This window comes from Acinonyx jubatus, chromosome E3 (genome assembly GCF_027475565.1).
Source record: "Acinonyx jubatus isolate Ajub_Pintada_27869175 chromosome E3, VMU_Ajub_asm_v1.0, whole genome shotgun sequence".
NCBI classification, from domain to species: Eukaryota; Metazoa; Chordata; class Mammalia; order Carnivora; family Felidae; genus Acinonyx; species Acinonyx jubatus.
The window spans coordinates 12259946-12282213 of record NC_069398.1 but is presented as its reverse complement, the minus strand read 5'-3'; the positions used below and the strand labels follow the sequence as shown (position 1 = coordinate 12282213).

The 22268-nt window shown below is 43.1% G+C and overlaps 1 protein-coding gene across 3 annotated transcripts in view; it reads left to right on the top strand.

Annotated features, from left to right (window-relative positions):
- The window catches only part of DNAH3 (dynein axonemal heavy chain 3), a 169834-nt gene that overhangs the window by 1560 nt on the left and 146006 nt on the right, over positions 1 to 22268 (top strand). For all 3 annotated transcript variants that reach the window (XR_003415245.2, XM_053213005.1, XM_027043073.2), the window contains exons 2-9: positions 3383 to 3786; positions 8044 to 8148; positions 8683 to 8905; positions 12024 to 12096; positions 13149 to 13323; positions 14938 to 15127; positions 16858 to 17053; positions 21369 to 21494. Coding sequence is in view for 2 of the 3 variants with exons in the window: in XM_053213005.1 (XP_053068980.1) it covers positions 3748 to 3786; positions 8044 to 8148; positions 8683 to 8905; positions 12024 to 12096; positions 13149 to 13323; positions 14938 to 15127; positions 16858 to 17053; positions 21369 to 21494 (1127 nt within the window). In the remaining variant the exon portion in view is untranslated. The remainder of the gene's footprint in view (positions 1 to 3382; positions 3787 to 8043; positions 8149 to 8682; positions 8906 to 12023; positions 12097 to 13148; positions 13324 to 14937; positions 15128 to 16857; positions 17054 to 21368; positions 21495 to 22268) is intronic.

Here is a 22268-nt window from a genome sequence, read left to right as displayed (position 1 = left end):
ACTGGGTCCTCCGTGGGATTGTTCAAGAGTGCCATCTAGGGGCGTCTTTGTGAATCCTTTACTTCCCCCTCCTCCACCTCTGTCATTGTAGGGACAGCCAGGTTTTGTTTTATCCTTGTGCTTTGGCTGCCTTCTGCACCATGTTATGTATACTCTGATGACTAGGATCTTAGCTCTCTCCATAGCATCAGGACTTGGCTCATGATGACCATTGATGGGACAATAAGGTATATCCATATGCAGCCTCTTCTATGCTTTTCAGAGATTACTTACTCTGGGTGAGCAACCATTTCAGGTCTTAGAAAAGATCTGCCAGGAGCCCTGGGCTCTGAATAAGAAATGTCTGAAAATTTCCCCACAACACATTGAGATCCTAAGCTGTTTATATCACAGAGATGGGGACAAACCAGACTCTAACTGACCTCTTCTCCCTGTATTGCCAGATTTAGCAAATAAAAATCCAGGACACCCAGTTCAGAGTGAATTTCAAGTGAACAACAGATAACTTTTTAACATAATTATGTCCCAAATACCGAATGGGATAAACTTATGCTAAAAAAATTATTTGTTGTTTATCTGAAATTCTAATTTTACTGGGCATCCTGTGTTACATCTGGCAACCCTGTGTACTTAGAGTTGAGGGATTGAGGGATTTGAAGCCTGCATCCCTCTTGGGACTTATCAGACAGAAGATTAAGTCAGACAATTCTGGTGCAGATGAGGTGGCTGGGGAGTGTGTTGGGGGGAGATGGCATTTTCATTCTCCTTAGTAGATATTTTATTTATTTTTTTTTTAATTTTTAAATGTTTATTTTTGAGAGAGAGAGAAACGGCATGAGCAGGGGAGAGACAGAGAGAGAGGGAGACACACAATCTGAAGCAGGCTCCAGGTTCTGAGCTGGCAGCACAGTGTCTGACCTGGGGCTGAAACTCAGGAACTCAACCGTGAGATCATGACCTGAGCCGAAGTCAGACATTTAACCGACTGAGCTACCCAGGCGCCCTATTTATTTATTTTCTACGTAACAGACCACACGTAGGTTTTTGGTTAAAGCTAGGGAACAGATTCCATAGTCAGGTTCAAGTCCCAACTTTGCCACCAACCTAGCTGAGTGATTTAACCTGCCTGTGTCTGTTTCCTCAGCCATAAAACTTGGGATAATAATTGTATTTATTTTCTGGGTTGTTGAGAAGATTTGGAAAGATGATGCTTAGCACAGTGCTAGCAGATAGTATAGCTCAATACATGGAAGTCATAATCATTGTTTTGATGTTTTTGAACACAGATAGACTTAGAGTTCACTAACTTTCAGATGGAAGCATGTCTCCTCCTCACCCACAGGATCATGGGGCTCATTAGCACCATACCAGTCTCTTTCTACTGTTTCATTTTGTTGGGCTACAGCCTCTGGTTTTTGTGTGACATTGGGTTTCGTGCCCCATTATAGGAGGCCTGGTAATAACCCCATTTCTGTCTAAACCAAAGTTTCAAACCCTGTCACTAGTTCATTTATTCCAGATACTATTTGAAATTGTATATATTGTGTTATGTAAATGTCGTGTCTGTCCAGAAGATGGGGGCCCCCAGTTGTGGGGTAACGATCAGGTGGAAAACAGTGGCAAGGGCAGTGAAGGATTCACCTGAGGCAGAACAAGGAAGCTAGAAGTTTACCAAATACACCTCAAGGGAGGTTGGGAGGGGCAGGACAGCAAAGGAGAGGCAGTGGGTGGGGGCTATTTTTAAAAGGGAAATGTGAGGAGGAATGGGGATGTATGGAAAAAAGGGAGACTTTATGGTAACTGCCTGGTTGTAAGTAGCCCATTGGTTAGTTAGGGCCTATGGATGTTTTGAGGTGAGTCCCCTGATGGTCTTGTCTATATTCAGCCAGGAGGTCACTGTGAGCCCTTTCTACATTCCATTGCTCAAGATTGTTTGCCTAAAAGCGGACTCTCCATATATGTCTGATGGTAGAGAGTAGAAATAAAAGAGATGGGGAAGCACAAGGTTATTTTCAAAGTATGGAGAGGGGTGCCTGGGTGGCTTAGTTGGTTAAACATCTGACTCTTGATCTTGGATCAGGGCTGACAGTACAGAGCCTGTTTGGGAGTCTCTCTCTCCCCCTCTCTGCCCCTCCCCTGCTCATGCACTCTGCCTCTCTCAAACTAAAAATAAATAAACTTAAAAAATAAAAAAGTAAGAAAAAGGAGAAACAGAAGTACTTGGTGCTGTGCTGGTAGGATCTCAGAAATGTTTGTTTTCTGAATAGGTCCTTTGTGGAAAGAGCAATGGACTCTGGAGTCATAAGGGCAGGCTTCAACTTCTATTAGCTCTTATGAGTTGCATCAATTTGGGAAAGTTATGTATTTTTCTCAGTTTTGGTTTTCTCCTCCATAAAATGGGAACAACATGGCATTTTGGGGAAAATTGAATGAAATAACAGATATGCAAGCATGGCACCCCAAAAGAGCTCAATAAGTCTAACTTGGTTTTGAGGGAACTCAAGCGACCAAATAATGTGTGCTTTGAATGTTTGGACAGCAGCTAATACTGTAACCTGTGTACACAAGTATACATGTGTGTGAGTATGTGTATGTGTGTTTCTGTGTTTATAATAAGAATTATATTAAAAAAAAAAGAAAGAATTATGTTAGCCACAATATCTATAGAGTGCCTCCTATATCAGGTGACCAAACCATCCCACTGCCTAGGACTGCGGGGGTTCCCTGGATACAGGACTTGGAGTGTTAAAACCCAGAAAGTCACAGGCAAACTGGGATGAGTTGGTCATCCTCCTGCTCTGTGCAGATTGCTTTACAGACATTATCTCATTAAACCTTCCAACCTACCCTGTGAGGTAGGTACTGAAGTTTGTTGCCATTTTACATTTAAGAAGGACATTTAGAGAGATTAAGCAACTTCGTCAAGCCACAAAGCTAATTAATGGGAAGGGCAGGATCTGAACCCAGCTGGGTCCAGCCTGAGAATTTAACCACCATGCTATAGGCATTTAGACTTTACCAAAGGCATAGTCTTTTATTGCCACTCATCTCTACATTCCCGGATCTTTGCTAAACACCCTCCCATCTTCCTTTCTGTCACCACCAATTTCTGCTGCCCAGCCAGGCCTCCAGCAAAGGGAGACACCAGCTGAGTCAAGCCCAGTCTTGTATCTGGGCACAGCTGAGGCCCCTCCTTCCTTAGCAACAGACGCTGAAGCCTGGTTACCGGCCCCAAGGCCTGGGTGCAGGCACCTCCAATGTTAAAACAGCCCAGAGAGGAGGAGAGAGAAGAGTTCAGGTTGCTAGGGTATTGTTTAGTGGAGGTGTTTCTTCCCTCTTATCTGTATTAACATGTAACTCTGCTTCCATTTTTCCTCTACAGTGAACTCGGTGTGTTCCTGGAAAAGTTCTAAGAGAGGAGCTGCTCAGTGGAAGGGAAGAGCGGCCAGAGCAGAAGGCGTTGCGACCACAGCAGAAAAGCCCTGCAGAACCCCAGTGCTCTCCCTTCTTCATTCTCTAGCTTCTCTTTCTTTCTTCTTCTACCAGAGAACTCCTCAGGGGGCCAAAGTCTATGACCTCAGAGAGACAGCTCTGTGAACAGAGCTTTCAGAACATTTAGAAAGTTCCGTTTTCTGTGTCACCTCACTATGCTATAAGCAAGTGTGAATTTCAGAGCCACTGGTACGAGAGGATCATCCCTACAGAAACTGAGAGCTCTTTATTCATTTTGTAATAGACCCAACTAAAATGGACAACATGAGTGATGTGGATTGCTCATCTCAGAAGGTAGGTGTGAATTTTAAGGTGTATTTCTTTTTTTCTTTTAAACCTGTATTTTCAACATGTAGGGAATTTGGCAGTGGGCAGGAAGGGGATGTTTCAATCATAGACTAATTGCCATGTTAGATCCCCTTGACTGAGCAACTGTGTTAATATTTTTATGCTTTGTCCTTTGAAACATGCTTTTTGCTGAATTAGGCTTTTGGACTAAAAGCCTCAGGTTTTGCTGTGAAAACTTCAGGAATAGATACCTGTTGTTCCTTTCCCTTCCCTTCCCAAGGCCTTTAGACCATATATTCCATCCAACACTTCCCAGATGTACATCAGAATATCCTAGAGAGCATCTTGAAAACAGAGACTTGGCCTCACTCCCAAAGGTTCTGATCCAGAAGACTTGATTGGGGTCCCGGAATCTGTATTTTTAACTAAGAATTGAGTGATTCTGCTGTAGCAGGTGAGCTTTTGAGATCGGCCTCCAAGAAGAACATGCAAACATGATGTGTAGTCAGAAATCATCCATCTGAAAGTAATAGTGTTACTCCATCTAGATGTCAGAATCTTGGTGTTCAAAGCCAAGATCCATTAGGTTGCCATACCCTAAAGTGCCCAGAGGAGCATTTTCATGTTTATTTGTTTTTTGAGAGAGAGAGAGAGAGAGAGAGAGAGAGAGCATGAACAAGGAAGGGGTAGAGAGAGAGAGAGAAAGAGAAAGAGAGAGACACAACCCAAAGCAGGCTCTAGGCTCTGAGCTGTCAGCACAGAGCCAGACACAGGCCTTGAACTCACAAGTGGTGAGATCATGATCTGAGCTTAACTGACTGAGCTACCCAGGCACCCCAAACCAGAGGAGCATTTTAAATTGAAACTTTATGAAATGAAGGTGGTTCTTACAAAAATCAATCTCTTTTTCCTTCAAGATGCCACAGAGCATTCTTAGGTATGGTCATGTTCTGTTCTGGAATTGATTTCTATATCTGGTGATCCTGTGTGTGTTCCATGTATCCCTGTCCCATGCACTGAGATGTTTTCTGCTCTCCGTATTTCTGGCTCTGTGTGTCTAAGTCTTAGTCTGTGCCTATGAACAAGCTCAAATTTTTAACTTGTTCTCCAAAGGTTCTGCTTCTATTATATGCTGTAAAATTCTTAATATTGGCTTGCTTCTTGCAAAATGTTTCAGTTTCTTTGCTTTCCCAAGAATAGCTTATGTCTTTGTATGATGATTCAGCTGTCTCTGTGTCTGCCCCTTGGATGAACATCTCTCAGTATGAAGGAGCATAAATATAATTTAGCTCAAACCCAAAAGGGAATCTCTGGGTTCAAGTAACCGAGAAGTCCAAATGGGATCCAGGAGTCCAGCCGATGTCACTGGGAGTCTATCTTTTGCCTTCTGGGAGTCTTGCTTCTATGTTGGCTGTATTCTAATGAAAGCTTTGTTTCCACATAAGGCAAAGATGTTTATTGAGAGTGCCTCTTTCTCAATAGGTCTAGTGAAACTGTCAGGAAAGACTGATGAGCCCAGCTTAGGTCACATGCCTGTCCCTGAGCCAACTGTGTCTAGGAGGGGGAGAACCCTGATTAGCCTGAGCTATGTCACATGTGCTTCCTGGAGCCAGGGACTGGGTGGGATCAGGTGACTGTATAGCACGGACTGAAATTGGAGAAGAGCCGATTTTGTCCACTAGGGCTGTCCCCTACTAATTTTGGTAGGGAGAATAACTTCCCAGTTGGTGTCAGAGATGACATCAGGTTTACCCCAGCCACGACCAGAAGCAAGACACCTCCTGAATAATGTTAACGTCCTACTTGACTGTAAAAGTTCAAGGTTTTTTGGTTTAACTACTCATTTCCATTTTTGTTGTAACTTACTCAAGATGTCTGAAATTTGTGGTGTTTGCTTGTTGCTCTTTTAATGAAGATTTTTATTTGAAACATATTTAAAAGCTAGGCCAAGGGAAAGATTTCCAGTGACCATAAAACTTTCTTGCTTGCAAAGACAAAAAAACAAAAACAGGCAGCCAGAACTTTATCAATCATTATATGCTGTACATCTGGGATCCTGATGGAAATCATGAATGACTTCATAGCACTGAAAGTACCACTGCCAGAATCGACCTCGGATGGTGTGGTACCCACTTTGGATGACCAGGTTCCTTTCAAGCTGATGCTGGAGTTCTATCCTTTTGTTCACCTGATTGGTGCAAATCTGATACTAATTTCAGTACTGAAAAATCATCTTGGAGATAATTGATCAATTCTTAGGTCCTTGAAACTGAGGTCAAGAACAGAGAGGGGCGCCTGGGTGGCTCAGTTGGTTAAACGTCTGACTTTGGCTTGGGTCATGATCTTGTGGTTTGTGGGTTCAATCCCCACCTCAGGCTCTGGGCTGACCGCTCAGAGCCTGGAGCCTGTTTCCTATTCTGTGTCTCTCGTTCTCTGTTTCTGCTCCTCCCCGGGAGCAAATCCCCAGACTTGCATTCTGTCTCTCTCAAAAATAAATAAACATTGAAAAAAAAGAGAGAGAGAGAGATAGGCACGGTTATTTAACTCAACAAACTGAGTTCTCTAAAAACAGCAAAGTCTGCAGGTCTCAAACTCCTCCCGTTTAAGTTGGAGCCCAAGCATCCCTATTTTTAATAAAGTTCTATTGGTGAGTGTGATGTGCCACAATTTTTTACCATAACTAGATTAGGCCATTAGACCAGTGGGCCTGTTGTATGTTTTTTAAAGATCTCAGGCTTGGTGTGCATCTTTATTTATGGGTTTGCGTGTTTTTGTTGAATTTTAAGATCAACACCTTCCTAAAGTAATTTGCCATGTTATCAGTACTCGCTGTTTCCAATGTGTTGGGATGCAGAGTCATGTGTATTTAAATTTTTTTTAATGTTTATTTATTTTTGAGAGAGAGAGAGAGAAACACAGCGTGATCAGGGTAGGGGCAAAGAGAAAGGGAGATACAGAATCTGAAGCAGGCTCCAGGCTCTGAGCTATGAGCACAGAGCCTGATGCAGGGCTTGAACTCACAAAATGGGAGATCATGACCTGAACCAAAGTCGAACACCTAACCAACTGAGCCACCCAAATGCCCGCAGACTCATGTGTATTTAAAAGCACCTGTGTGTGGCCAGGATGCATTACTTATATTCTCTGGGCTTTAGTTTCTTCATGTCAAACATGGTTATCAAAAACTCCCATAAGGAAAAAAAAACCTCTCATAAGGTTGTACAGTGCCTAGCATGTAATAATTTGGAATAATTATAGTGGTATTATTGTTATTTTATGAGGTTGAGTCATCAGTGAGCAGTTGGTTAGGGCGTGAGGGTGGCTGACATCCGATTCATATACCCCCTATCTGCTACCCCCTGCCAGTTCCCCTGCATGACATAATTTGCTGATTCAAGTAAATCAAATGAATCCAGTAATGTCTCGTCTTACACAGTTTAGTCCAAGGTCATTGCCTTAGGTGAAAAATCATGGAGAGCCAAAATTGCCCTTGAAAGCCCCTTAAACCATCTTTAAAATGCTATACAGCAACATGTCTCAGTAAGTACAACCCACAGTTTTCCTTTAGTTTTGGAACAAATTGTACCTTCTCTGTCACAGCCCCAGATAAGTAGTTGTCGTGCACATAGAGGCTGGGTCCTAGGACAGAAACACACACAGAATTGTTCAATACTGCTGTCACTTTCAGCTCTGCTCAGAAGAGGTACTTGGGAACTGAGAGTGGCCATGGGAGCTGCAGGTTCACCCCTACCTGAGGCTCACCCCTAAGCGCACCCTCACTGAGTGGAATGGTGGACTCAGACACCCATACTATTTAAGTGACTCTTTTTATTTTTCAAAGCAGGCAGAACAGAGAGTTGCTCATGTGTGTGTTAAACACACAAAGTACAATGCCACCACATAAGCAAATTTCTATTTGAAATTGTGTTTTTGTGAAGTGCAAGGGTCTATTTTTTGTTTAAAGTTAACCCCTTTAATCACAATCCAGGATAGGGTAACTTCCCTCAGAATTTGGGGTCTTCCCAGAAGAAAAATATTACCCTAAATTTGCTCATTGAGGGGTAGCCAAGGAGAAGACGCTGGAGAAGAGACATCACTGATTTAAAAATGAAACCTACACTATGGATGGGGGTGAGAAGGTGTTTAGTGGGCATAACTCTGTCCCTAAAACTTATCTTAGGGATCTTTTTACTCCTTGCCAACCTAGAGGCTTGGAAATCTTTCCCGATTCCTGAAGAGCGGCTTTGTTCCCATTTCCCACAGATCCCTGAAAATGACTCAATACATCACATGAGCCACTCCCAGATGCGGCCAGAGCTGCCCCCTCTGCCTGCTTCTGCTAATGAGGAACCATCTGCGCTCTACCAGGTATGTTCACTGGGCTGCTGCTATTCTACTGATATTAGTGGGAGACAAACAGCTAGGCTTGACGAGTGGGATCAATGGCTTTGGTCACTTCTGCCACCAGAAAAGGCTATGGTAGTGTGGGGAGAAAGAGCTATCTAGTAGTACAAAGGTGAGTTAGCATCCAGCCTGCTCACTTCCCTGCTGTATTATTGAGTCTTTCTGAACTTCTGCATCTTTGGTTGTGAAAAATATAAGGATGATTATTTCCACTTTACAGCCATGTCCATAAAGAATAAAGACAATAGAAGTAAATCACCTGATGCACAAACATACTGCTTATTGAAAGCCAGCTTTTGTCCTTGACATCAGAAATCATGCTCATGGTGGTTGGAGAAGTGCAATTGGTGAACATCCAGGAAGCATATGGCTGAGTTTGCAGGAAGTAGAAACAGCGTAGGGCATGCAGGACTCTCTTGAGTCTCCATGTGAGTGGAACTTAAGCTCCTCCAAGAGATGTCCTTCACCTCATCATACTCTGCATTTCTTTCCTTGTAGACCATCATGTCGCACAGCTTTTATCCCCCCTTGATGCAACGTACATCGTGGACCCTGGCTGCACCCTTCAAAGAGCAGCACCACTACCGTGGACCCAGCGACTCCATTGCCAACAACTACTCCTTGATGGCCCAGGACCTGAAGCTGAAGGACCTGCTGAAGGTTTACCAGCCAGTCACTATCAATGTCCCCAGGGAAAGGACCAGAAAGGGGCTGCCATTAGGTAATTATAGCAGTGTGCCATACCGGATCCAAATGGGGCTTTGCAGTGAGATTTTTAGTCGTGGGTTCTAGTTCTGGCTCCATTGCTTGCTGAAGCTAACCTTGGATAACCTCATAGGGTCTCAGTCTTTTCATCTATGAAATGGGAATGATTGTAATATCTAGCATTACATTTACTGTATGCCGTGTCCCTTACATTTACCACACGCCGAACACTTTTCTGCGTACTTGTGTTATTGAATCCTGAATAACAAATTATTCCCAAAACTTAATGGTTTAAAACAACCACCACTTATTATCTCATAGTTTCTATGGATCAAGAATCTGAGCATGGCTTAACCGAATAGTTCTGCCTCAGAGTCTCTCACAAGCATGCAATCAAGGTGTCAGCTAGCCCCACAGTCCTCTAAGGGCACTTAGGGAAGGATCCTCTCCCAAGCTCATTCATTTCCTCAGGTTTTTGCTGGCTGTTGGTCATAGACATCAGTTTCCTGCCACATGGGTCTTTCCGTAGGGCAGTTCACATTATGGCTTCTGGCTTCCCTCATAGGGAACAGGGGAGAGAGCAAGGGACAGAAGAGAGCCAAAAAAACAGAAACCACACTATTTTTGGAATTTAATTTTGGAAGTGACAGCCTATCACTTTTGCTGTATTCTGTTTGTTAGAAGTGAGTCACCAGGTCTAGCCTGCACGCACAGGGATTGCACAAGGCCATGATGCCAGGAGGTGGGGATCATTGGGGGCCATCTTGGAAGCTGTTTACCACAGTACTTTATATGTATTAATTTATTTAATCCTGCTGGGCACACATAAGTCTGCTTATCCTTCAGTAATTTTTGTTACATGTGTGTTGGAGCCTCTCAGTCTGCCCTCTGTCTCAAACTCATTTTCATATTTTTCATTTTTCTCTCTGTGCTGGGTCTGGGTAAGTTCCTCAGATGTATCTTCTGATTCACTAATTTGCTCAACTGTGTTGAACCTTGAGTTTATCATGTCTAATGAACTTTTTTTACTTTCATGACAAAATCTTTTCATTTTCAGATTTTCTTTTTTTTTAATTAAAAAAGTTTTTTTAGGGGCGCCTGGGTGGCTCAGTCGGTTAAGCGTCCGACTTCAGCTCAGGTCACGATCTCGCGGTCCACGAGTTCGAGCCCCGCGTCGGGCTCTGGGCTGATGGCTCAGAGCCTGGAGCCTGCTTCCGATTCTGTGTCTCCCTCTCTCTCTGCCCCTCCCCTGTTCACGCTGTGTCTCTCTCTGTCTCAAAAATAAATAAACGTTAAAAAAAAAAGTTTTTTTAAGTTCATTTATGTTAGAGAGTGTGGGTGCAAGCACAGGAAGGGCAGAGATAGAGAAAGAAAGAGAATCGCAAGCAGGCTTTGTATGCTGTCAGTGTGGAGCCCTGCACGGGGCTTGATCCTATGAACCATGAGACAATGACCTGAGCTGAAATCAAGAGTCAGATGCTTAATCAACTGAACCACACAAGTGCCCCTCATTTTCAGATTTTCTAATTGATTCTACCTGCCAATTTGTCATTTTACTCTTATAGGCTTAGCTCTTTCAATATTCCTGGGAAGATCTTAAACATTTATTTTGGAGCAATGTTTGATTGCTGTATTATTTTTACTTTGCAAAATTATCCCTTGCTTGTTGAGTCAATTAACTGTCTTTCTTACTATTGGTTTTTCTCATATGGTCTGGTCTGGGATTTTAATTTGCAGGCTTCTGTTGAGAGTTTTTCCCTTCTTGTGACTTGCATCCCCCCCATTGTTTTTATTGAGGTATGATTTACATACAATAAGACGCATAGATCTCAAGTGTTCAGTTCAGTGAGCATTGACCATTGTTTATACCATGTAGCCACCACCCAAACAGGATATAGGGCATTTCCATCCCTGGAGAAAGCTCTATTGTGCTTATTTCCAGTGAGTTCTCTTCCCTACCCAAAACCATCCCACTCTAGGGTAGTTGCTTTCTGACTTTTGTCACCATAGATTAATTTTGATTGTTTTCACTTAGAAATGTAATCAGTGTACCTTTTTGACACATACTTCTTAATCTAACGTTTTTATTCTTATGCCTTCATCTGGCCTCTTAGGACCCCAAATTAGTACCAGACCTTATATTGGTGGCTTGGGACTCCCATCCTAGGTGATATTTGGAGATCTTGTAGATGTGGTCACTGAGGCTGCGTGAAACTTGGCCTCCTTATTATTGGGCTGTCTCTGTTATCTCTGGCCAACATAAGAATTGAGGATCCCTGTGCTTTATCTGCATGACAGTGCTGTCTTCATGGTTAGGACAGCCTGTCTTCATGGATAGGGCAGCCTTGCTTCAGTCCTGGCTTTGTGCTGTGAACCTAGATCATTTATTTATTTTGAGAGAGAGAGCATGAGCAGGATGAGGAGCAGAGAGAGATGGAGAGAGAGGATCCCAAGCAGGCTCTGTGCTGCCAGCTCAGAGCCTGATGTGGGTCATGATCTCATGAACTGTGAGATCGTGACCTGAGCCAAAATCAAGAGTCAGACACTTAACCAACTGAACCACCCAGGAGCCTCTCAAAATGTCAATTTAATGTTATGTCTTCGACACTTCTCTGTTACTTGTTAATTCCTTTAGGCTGGAGACTTAAGTAACAGTATCTAATTAAAGCTTTATAATCTAGTTTTATATCAACTATTGAATTCATTTGTAGTTACCTTGTATTGTGCATGATACTGGTTTTTCTATTTGTGATAATCATATGTTTCCTTTAAAATAAATATGCCAAGTGTAAAAGTCTTCACCTACTTAGAAATATTAAACAGTAATTTCCAACGTTTAGAAAATAGGGCATACAGGATTAGGGAGTGAATCGAGTAGGACTGATATTAATACTTGACAATTGTATGGGTGAATAGAAGGTATGTGCATTCCCATTTCACAGTTGGGGAAACTGAGACCTGGAGTGATGAAGTCACTGCTTCAGAGTCACACAGGTGATTAGTGGTGCATGTAGAACCAGGCGGCCCATCTCCTGCCTTATCCCCATTGCACCGAGTCTATTCCCCTTAGTATGCTCTGGGACTGTCCTGTGGACAGAGGATGACCCTAATGTGTTTCTTCTCCACTCTTCTAGCAACTAACTGCTCATCAGAACCCAACAAGAAGAAAAGAAAGTCCTCCTCTAGAGACAAAGAGAATCCCACCAGGTAAGTATCCCTGTGGGTGCAGGAGATTGTAGGACACCTGGCTGAACTGAAGAAGGCTGTGGTCTCATTAACCATGCTCTGCTTCTTGACTTCAAAGCATTCCCAGACTCCAAGTAACTCATGTGTTTTTCCACCAGTGCTCTTAACTCAATTTTTTAAAATGTTTATTTACTTTTGAGAGAGAGACAGAGAGAGAGACAGAACACAAGCAGGAGAGGGGCAGAGACAGAGACACAGAATCCAAAGCAGTCTCCAGGCTCTGAACTGTCAACACAGCCTAATGTGGGTCTTGAACTCATGAACCATGAGATCATGATCAAAGCTGAAGTCGGTTACTCAACCCACTGAGCCACCCACGCGCTCTCTTTTAACCCAGTTTTTTAAGGTCTAAATAAAACTAAAGTAACCAACTGAGCAGAGGCACCTGAGTGGCTCATTGGTTGCCAACTCTTGTTTTCAGCTCAGGTCATGATCCCAGGGTCCTGGAATTGAGCCCTGCATCAGGCTCTGTGCTGAGCATGGAGCCTGCTGAAGATTCTCTCACTCTCTCCCTCTACCCATCTCCCGAACTCTCTCTCTCTCTCTCTCTAAAATAAAAAAAGGAGGGGTGCCTGGGTGGCTCAGTCGGTTGAGCATCTGACTTCGGCCCAGGTCATGATCTTGCACTTCATGGGTTTGAGCTCTGGCATCAAGCTCTGTGCTGGAGCCTTGGAGCCTGCTTCAGATTCTGTCTCTCACTCTCTCTCTGCCCGCCCGCCACCCCACCACTTGCACTTTGTCTCTCTCTTTGTCACAAAAAGGAATAAACATTAAAAAAAATTTTAAGTAAAAAATGAAAATAAAAAAAAATAAATTTACCACCTGAGCAAAACCAATGCTAGCATACCTATGGATGTTCCATGGTTAGAGGCTGTCACTGCAGTGCACATCCATACTGTTAGATGACACAGAGGAGAGGGGTTTCCATTGCAGAATGACACTCAGCAGCTTGGAGACAGTAGGCCTGACACAGAGCACCTCTGCAGAGAACCAAAGATGTGTCTACTTTTCAGGACCAAGCTGGCCCACAATATCTCAGCCTTATCATCCATAAAGAAGGAGGCAGTGACATCTTTGACCCTGCCAGGAAGCAGACCAATGAGTCCAGGAGAACAGATTGGTGTGATGTTACAGCAGGAGATGGAAATAGAAGGTAAAGAAACCCAACCATCTGAATCAGACTTAGAGGTATGTGCTTGTTGCTTCCTTTCTCTCAGTTTGCTAAGAATTATTCTTGACAGCTCAGGGATTCTAAACTCAGGGAGAATAGCAGAACCACCCAGGGAATGTTTTAAAAATATCAAAGTCCAGACCCCATGACAGACTACTGAATAAGGGTATGTGTGTATTTTTGTGTGTGTGTGTGTGTGTGTGTGTGTGTGTGTCTGTGTGAATTGTTTTAGTAGGTCTTAGAAACCTTTGAGTCCTTATAGAACATAGGTTGTGGGACACCTAGGTTGCTCAGTCAGTTAAGCATTTGACTCTTGATTTAGTTCAGGTCATGATCTCATGAACCATGAGATCAGGCCCCACGTTGGGGTCTCCACTGACAGCAGGGAGCCTGCTTAGGATTCTTTCCCTTCCTCCGTTTCTGCCCCCCATGCTCTCTCTCTGTCTCTCAAAATAAATAAATAAACTTAAAAAAAAAAAAACCAATGGTTGCAAAATGGTGACCCATAAGCTAGGGTTGCAAAATTTTGAAAAATAAAACAAAAAACAGGACACCCAGTTAAATTGGAATTTCAGATATACAATAAATAATTTTAAAAATTATACTAAAATACTAAAAGTATAAGTATATCCCAATGCATCCTGTATTTGGAAGTTTCTTCTCTATAAGCAGCTTCCATTAAGGTTGGAGGAAGGTGAGCTCAGCCTCTTCTGACTACAGACAGTTGTCACAAAAGCTCAAAACTGATTTCCTACACTTTGTGCTTCTCACCCATCTTAAAGTATTTGTTTCTAGAGCTATTCAGCCATCTGGCAGCTTAGAGCCCTAAACGAACAAAACTTCCTGAAATCAACCAGATCACATTGGCCATTAAAAAAAAAATTTTTTTAATGTTTATTTATTTTTGGGAGAGACAGAGACAGAATGCGAGTGGGCTAGGGGCAGAGAGAGAGGGAGACACAGAATCCGAAGCAGGCTCCAGGCTCCAATCTGTCAGCACAGAGCCCCACGTGGGGCTCAAACTCATGAGCTGTGAGATCATGACCTGAGCCAAAGTTGTACGCTCAACTGACTGAGCCACCTAGGCGCCACCACATTGGCTATTTTTGTTTAGTTTGTGTGTTTGTATTGCTTTCCTAAACTCAGAAGCCCATGGTTTGATCAGAACTATTGTAAGTTTCACTTGGACTTGGGGAATTTCCCCTCACTGGCTGCTACAAGCCACAGGATCAAAGTCCTTTGTAGACCACCATTGTTGTTGAGGACGGTGAATTATCTGGTCCATTTGAGGAGCTCATTAATTATGTTCTTAAAGCTCACCGATGGGCTGCCTCTGTCCTGGCCTCAGTAGTCATTCCACTGTTCCTCTCTGCATGGCTTTTGACAAGTCCTTCCTTATAACCCACTGAAATTTCTGGCTCTGGGTCAGTCCTCCAGAGTCATGGAAAAATTTGCCCGCCATCACACTGCACAGAGTGTGTGGTGATGGTCCCAGAAAACCCGATTGTAGCAAGTGAAGGGTGGAGATGGGTGCTGTGTGAACAGGGCCCCTTGGAGGCTGATGGGTGTGGGCAGGTGGGCACAGTTAACCAATCACTATCATTGTCTTGCTGGTGGTTTGTTTATGGAAGAGATACTATTACTATTTGACCAATGGCATCCGAAAAGATATGATTGCCCCTGAGGAGGATGAAGTGATGTTTCGGATTTCAAAGCTGATTTCTAACACACTGCTGACAAGTCCCTTCCTGGCACCCCTGATGATCATCCTGGTGAAGGAGAAGGAAAATGACTACTATAGTAGCATCATGAAAAGCATTGGTAAGGTTGGGTATAAGTGGTTCAAGGGGCTCCCATGTGGAGGGCACTGTCTTTATCAGTCCACCTTCTGGTTCCTCCTTTTCATTCAGATGCTCTCCGCCCATCACTAAGGTCTACACTAACACTTCCTGTACTTTGATGGGCACCCACATAACCTGGGAATCTTATAAAAAATGCAGATTCCGGGGGGCGCCTGAGTGGCTCAGTTGGTTAAGCATCCAATTTCAGCTCAGGTCATGATCTCACAGTTTGTGAGTTCAAGCCCTACATCAGGCTCTATGCTGACAGCTCATAGCCTGGAGCCTACTTTGGATTCTGTGTCTCCAGCTTTCTCTGCCCCTCCCCCGCTTGCACTTGCTCGTGTGCTCGATCTCTCTCTCTCTCTCAAAAAGCAGATTCCGATTCGGTACATCTGGGGTAGGGCCCGAGAGTCTGCATTTCTAACAAGCTACCAGGAGATATGGATGCTTGCTCACCTCTGGGCAACACTAGGACTAGCAAGGGTTTACCTAAGTTTTAAAATCTAGCTCAAGACCTGCCTCTTAAGTACTTTTAGCTCTCTGCACCCCACAGTGGTCCCTCCACCCTCTGCATGCACAGCACTTCTTATCTCTACTTTTAACTCACCCTACTTTGGACCATCTCTGGGCCATTATTTCTCCTCTGTCATTTCACACTGGCATTGTCTTTTCATTTCTCGTGGGTCTTGGCTCCCTTATTAGACTGTCAGTTCTTTGACTGTGAAGGACATATTATTGATCCTAGCTCCCCTTCATTCCTTAGGCCCATGTCTTATACACACAGTAGGTCATTGGGAAATATTTAATGATGGTGAGTAATGTGAGAAATACATCGAAGGGGCATAATGATATTAGTTCCTCATCTTTCTATTTTCTCTGGCCAATAGCTGTGTTTACCAAGTTACCTAGTTATTTTTAATTTCCTAATTAACTTTCTAATGGTGTCAGGGTAATGGCTCCTTGTCCACTCTAGGGTAGAACCAAACTCATAAGGTTAAACCTGTAAAAGTCTTTTAAATTCCAGCCTCAATGTACTTCTGCAGTCTTATCACCTTAAACTCGACTACTTGCATCTGATATTTCAGCTACAAAATAACTCCCAGATCCTTCAGCATGTTTTACAAAAGTCATAGAACTGCATTTCATTATATGCTGTTACTTCTTTGGTTCTTCCAAAGGACGTTATATGTTCTTTCCTTCCTATCCTGTCTGCAAATGCCTACTCATTATTCACATTCCAGCTCAAATGTCCCTTCCTCTGTGAACCTTTTACCAATCTTTCTTTCCTTAGTGTGTGAAATATTTGGTTTCTGAATTTCCAATTCTGAGTATATGGTATCATCTGTTATGTTGATTTTTTTGTGTATGGCTATTTAGGTGTGAGAAATCAATTAATGATGAATGAGGTATCATCAAATAGTAGCTCCTTGTCATGCATGATGCTAGATATCCTAATAGGTCTCAACCCCAGGTTCTAAGCTCCAGACTGTGAAGTTACACTCCTCCTTCTCCCTGAAATATCTTCAGAAAGAAAACAAACCAACAGAGTGGAGCTTCCCCAATTTAGTTATACCCAGGGGATTATCAACATAATGGGTATTATCAGTGTAACCGGTCAGAGGCTCATTTACATTCTAAATGCTGCAGCTCAGAGCACAGAGTGTTCCAGGGCCTGCCTTACTAACAAAGTATTTGTTCTGCTGGTTATAGTTGATTACATCCTCATGGACCCAATAGAGAGAAAAAGACTCTTCATTGAGAATATTCCCCGTATGTTTCCTCAAAGAGTGATCCGGGCGCCTGTGCCCTGGCACAGTGTCTACAGGAATGCCAAGAAGTGGAACGAGGAACATCTGCACACAGTGAACCCCATGATGCTCAGCCTGAAAGAACTGTGGTTTACAGAGTAAGAATTTCCTCCCTTCCCTTTTCTTCCCTTTCTTTCTTGTTTACACACATAAGAGACTACCTATGCTGGGCACAGTTAGGGTAGCCCAGCCCTTAAGAGGAAATGATGAAAATCCTGGACCAAAAGTGCATATGAACTGTAAATGACAGCTCTCCGTGCACAGTGAAGGTACTCTTCTTTGCCTGACACCCAGTGCCAGTCTCTAAGCCCTGGTGCGTACCAGTAAAGAGCACAGACTTGGAGCCAGCCCGCTAAGGGCTGTATCTTCACTCTGCGGCTTCCTAGGTAATATGGGTATGTTACATCATCTGTCTGGGTCTTGCTTTCCTGATCTCTAAATTAAGGATAGTAAGAGTTCCTGCTTTATTGGGCTGGGAGGAGGAATACATGCAATAACTTAATACATGCAAAGTACTCAGAACAGTGCCCGACACATTAAGTGTAAATGAGCCATTAACTCTGTGAGGACATGTACCACACTGAATTACAACTGTGTGTTTGCTAGTTTGTCTTTTCTCTAGCCTATGAGATGTATGGGAGATTGGGTCTTATTCCTTAGGTAACTCATTACCCGCACAGGGATGGCAAACAGTGGTCTGTTATGTTCATCAGTGGAGCGCCTGGGGGGCTCAGTCAGTTAAGTGTCTGACTCTTGATTTCAGCTCAAGACCTAAACTCATGTTCATGAGTTCAAGCCCTGCATCGGGCTCTGTGCTAACAGTGGGAAACCTGCTTGGAATTCTCTCTCTGCCCCTTCCTAGCTGGCGTGCTGTCTCTCTTTCTCTCTCTTTCAAAATGAATAAATAAAGTTAAAAAAAAAATTTGTTCATCAGTGACTGAATTGGCCACAGGAAGTGGAGGAGTTTAGAGGATGCAAGAATCCCTTTTCTGTCATTTTTCTAAATTGAGATATAATCCACATACCATAAAATTCACCCCTCTTAAGTGCACAGTACGGTAGTTTTCAGTGCACTCACACATTTGTACAACCCAGAAAGAAATGCGATATCCATTAGCAGTCATCCTTCATCCCCCTTCTGCTCAGCCCTTGGCAACCACTAACCTGATTTCTGTCTCTACAGATTTAACCTATCCTGGACATTTCATGTAGATGGAATCACACCATATGTGACCTTTTGTGTCTAGTTGCTTTTTGCTCAGCATCAGGTTTTCAAGGTTCATCCACCACTGAAGCATGTATCAGTGTTTCATTCCATTCTGTGACTGAATATTCCATTGAAAGGCTACACCCTGTTGAGTTTATCCATTCATCAGCTGTGGAGAAAGACTGTCATTTTGGGGGAGTCCATCAAGGGAGGTGCCAATCCTGGTGGGAACATGAGGCCAACAGATTTCACTGAAAGGTCAGGCTGATGACATGATGAGCTGCCATCATCTGAGTTCTTTATTAGAAAAATTAGAGGCTGGGGCATCTGGGTGGCTCAGTTGGTTGAGTGTCTGACTCTTGATCTTGCCTCAGGTCTTGATCTTAGGGTTGTGAGTTTGAGCCCTCTGTTAGGCTCCACGCTGGGTATGAAGCCTACTTAAAAAATGAAAAGTAGAGAGCCAGGAGGCTCAGTCCATTAAGTGTCCGATTCCTGATTTCAGCTCAGGTCATGATCTTAGGTCACATAGGGCTCTGCGCTGACAGTGTGAAGCCTGCTTAGGATTCTCTCTCTTTCTGCCTCTCCCCTGCTGTCACCACACCCCCCCCCCCCCCGTTTCTCTCTCTCTCGCTCTCTCAAAATAAATAAAATAAACTTTAAAAAATAAAAGAAAAATTGAAGGTAAATATGCTTACTTAATTTTGATTGGCTAAACTTGCCAGTAGCTCAAATATTTTATTTTGGGGAGGCTCTGTAGCTTTGAGTGTCTTCAGTCTTAAGGGAGGCTTGTTACCTAGAGAACTTCCTTGTTTATCACATTCTTTGTTTTACTTATATTTTAAAAGGGAATGGAAGGGGAAGTCAAGCTAGCGTGGAGCCCACCAATGTTAAATAAGCACATTCCCTTCTTTGGACTGTATTCAGTTTTCTAAGTCATTGGAGGTGCCACTCAGGATTCTGAAAAGAAACAGTCATTTTCTAATGAGGCAGAAGCATATAGGGTAATAATTTATAGTATGGGCTCCAAAACTACACTGCCTACATTCTGATTCTCTCTCTGTTAATAACAAACAGTGTGATTTGGGGGAACTTAATCTCTCTAGGCCTTTATTTTTTTATATGTGAAATGAGAATAATAACAGTTACCTCATGGGTTGTTGGATGAATTGCTTAGAACAGTTTTGGCATATAGCTGTTCAATAAATGAAAGTGCTGCTTTAATTTTAAGCATGTTTATGGCCTCAAAAAATAACCTAAAAAATAACAAAAAAGGTCAGTCTTAGGGATGGTAAATTGCTAAATGCTCAAAGCCAAAAAGATGTACATGTGCATTTAATTTGATCATGTAGTGAAGATGGCAAATTATTGAACCCACAGCTTCTGAAAAGAAAGAATTCTTACCGCCTGCTTTTAGGGGTTTCCTAAAGATTACGTAGGCAACAAAGACAAACATGAACCAAAGCCATTTAGAAGCTCTTTGTCAGCTGAACAAAAAAAAAAAAAAAAAAAAAAATCAACAATGAGAAAGATTTGTTAAGGAAATGATACAGACTGCTCTTCTCTATGGCCTGCGTGATTAATTTTAAAAATTCTAAGAAGTCATCTAGTGGTTGGCAAAGGGTAAAGGACCTGGGGGCTCAAATAGGGTTGTGGTCTAAAAAGCCATTGTCGGAAGTTTGTTAGGACTGAATTAAAGATAAGTAGCATAATTACCAAGTGGTGACAAAGGCCATACTCAGGTTGGATATCAAAGGTGTGGTGAGGGAGGTCTCAGATTCTGTCCTTCCCTAACAGTGCTTTGTGACTGGCCAGACAAGATGGGGACCAAGTTCACCACCTACACCAAGGAGGAATAGAAATGTAGGCTGTGGGATTTAAGAAAGGTGAGAAAAGTGCCCAAGAGATCATTACAGTGGATAATGAAAATGAAAAGCAAGACATGAGATGAGCTAAGAAAGTGAGCAAAGGTCTAATTGAGGAAGTGAAAGGCAGTGATTATTTAAAAGAATGAGTTATAGGGGTGCCTGGGTGGCTCAGTCGGTTGAGCGTCTAACTGCAGCTCAGGTCATGATCTCACGGTCAGCGAGTTTCGAGCCCCGCGTCGGGCTCTATGCTGACAGCTCAGAGCCTGGAGCCTGCTTCAGATTCTGTGTCTCCCTCTTTATCTGCCCTTCCCCACTCATCCTCTGTTTCTCTGTCAAAAATAAATAAACATTAAAAAAAATCAAGAGTGATTTATAAATGAGTGGAATAGATATCAGGAAGAGATATGGTGTCCCTCTGAGCTAAAAGAGGCCTCGGGGAATGTGGTAAAGGGCAACACATCCATTGATCTGAGAGAAATAGGAGAAGATAAGAGCCTCACAGAAGAAGGTGGAAGGAGATTCGTGTATTCATTCAACAAATATTGTGTGCTTGCATTGTGTGAGGGACTGTGCCAAGGTATGCTGTGCATGTCTTGGTGAGTCTGCCAGCCATCAGGGGTAGTAGGTCTGAAGGGTTTTTTTGTTTGTTTAGACCAAAGCAGTCCTCCAAGTTGTCCTGAGTAGCTTATCCAGGGGCCACGTTGAAGATTAGATGGAACCCAGTTGATCATGAAGGTGGTGCTTCGCTTGACCTGTCTTCTGTGTCTTTGCTGTTGTAAAGAACTTTGATTTGTCCATTTGATATCCCAGTTCCCAGGCAGGCAAATAACCAGGTTGCTGCCAAAACCTCACTCCTCAGATGGGTTATTTGGAGCAGGACAGATAGGAAGGCTCAGCAAACACCTATTCAGTTGGCTCATCTATCTACTCTTTGCAAGGTTCTTGTGGACTGTCTACCCCTCCTCAGACTTTCATATTTTTCAAATATAAATGGTTTTACTCTCATTGAAAAGTGAGGATGGGGCACCTGGGTGCCTCAGTTGTTTAAGTGTCTGACTCTTGATTTCGGCTCAGGTCCTGATCTCACAGTTCGTGAGTTTGAGCCTTACATCAGGCTTCGCACTGAGCACGGAACCTGCTTGGGATTCTCTCTCTCCCTCTCTCTTCCCCTTCTCTACTCACTCGCACTTGCTCTCTCTCTCTCTCTCTCTCTCTCTCTCTCTCTCTCAAAATAAACAAACAAAAAGATAAGAAAAGTGAGGATGTGTGCCCTTTGAACCCATCCTCGAGAATTCATTATTGTCTTCTCAGCCCAGGACGGTTCTCCCTCTCTTTTGGCAGATTTAAAGACCTCAGGTTTGTTCGAACAGCAGAATTACTGGCAGGAAAATTGCCTTTGCAGCCTCATGAGTACTGGGATGTGATCCAGAAACACTGCATGGAAGCACGCCAAATTCTTCTCAACAAGTCAGTATCTGGCCTCAGAATGGGACCTCGTCACAACATCATAAACTCTCAGGAGGGAAATCTGGTTCCTGGAGGTTGCACAGTTTGCTGACTTCTCACTGACATCTTTCTCTGTCCCTTTCCTTCTACATTCCATCCCACCAGTATTTGTGTCTCCCCAGGTCCATGCTTCAACCCTCATTCCTGTTCTCCCTCTGCCTTTTTGAAACTCTCATTACCATTCTTTGTTGGGCTACCACTTCTTTACCCTCCCTCTGAAATCTGTGAGGTCTTGCTAAGTTACATGACTTGAGTTTGAATAACTTGTGTTCAGGTGGCCCAGATAAACAGCTGCAAGATTCCAGGGTTAGAGAGTTTTCAGTCACTTAGACTATTCCTTTTCCCTTTGCAAATGCATGCAGGATGATGTCCAGAGCTAGAGAAATCCCCTTATGTAAAATGATGGTGGTAATACCTACCAGTGGGTTTTTATTATCAGAGAAAATGTATATGCCATAGCACGTAGTAGCTGCTTGATAAATATCATAATTATTGTCTTTACAACTCTGGCTGTTACTAGTACTTCTCTGATTGTTAGAGTAGCACCTTCCTAGCAATCATAAAAGAGATGTGATAGGGTGAAAAGGCCAGTGGTTCCCACTGGGAATTAAAAATTGGGGGAAGTAGGAAGAAAGAACAATGAGACATCCATTTTTTCTTTTTCTTTTCTTATTTTCACTCTCAACTTCTGAGCAACTATCACCACACTGGAGTTTCTCTTAAGTTTTCTTCTTT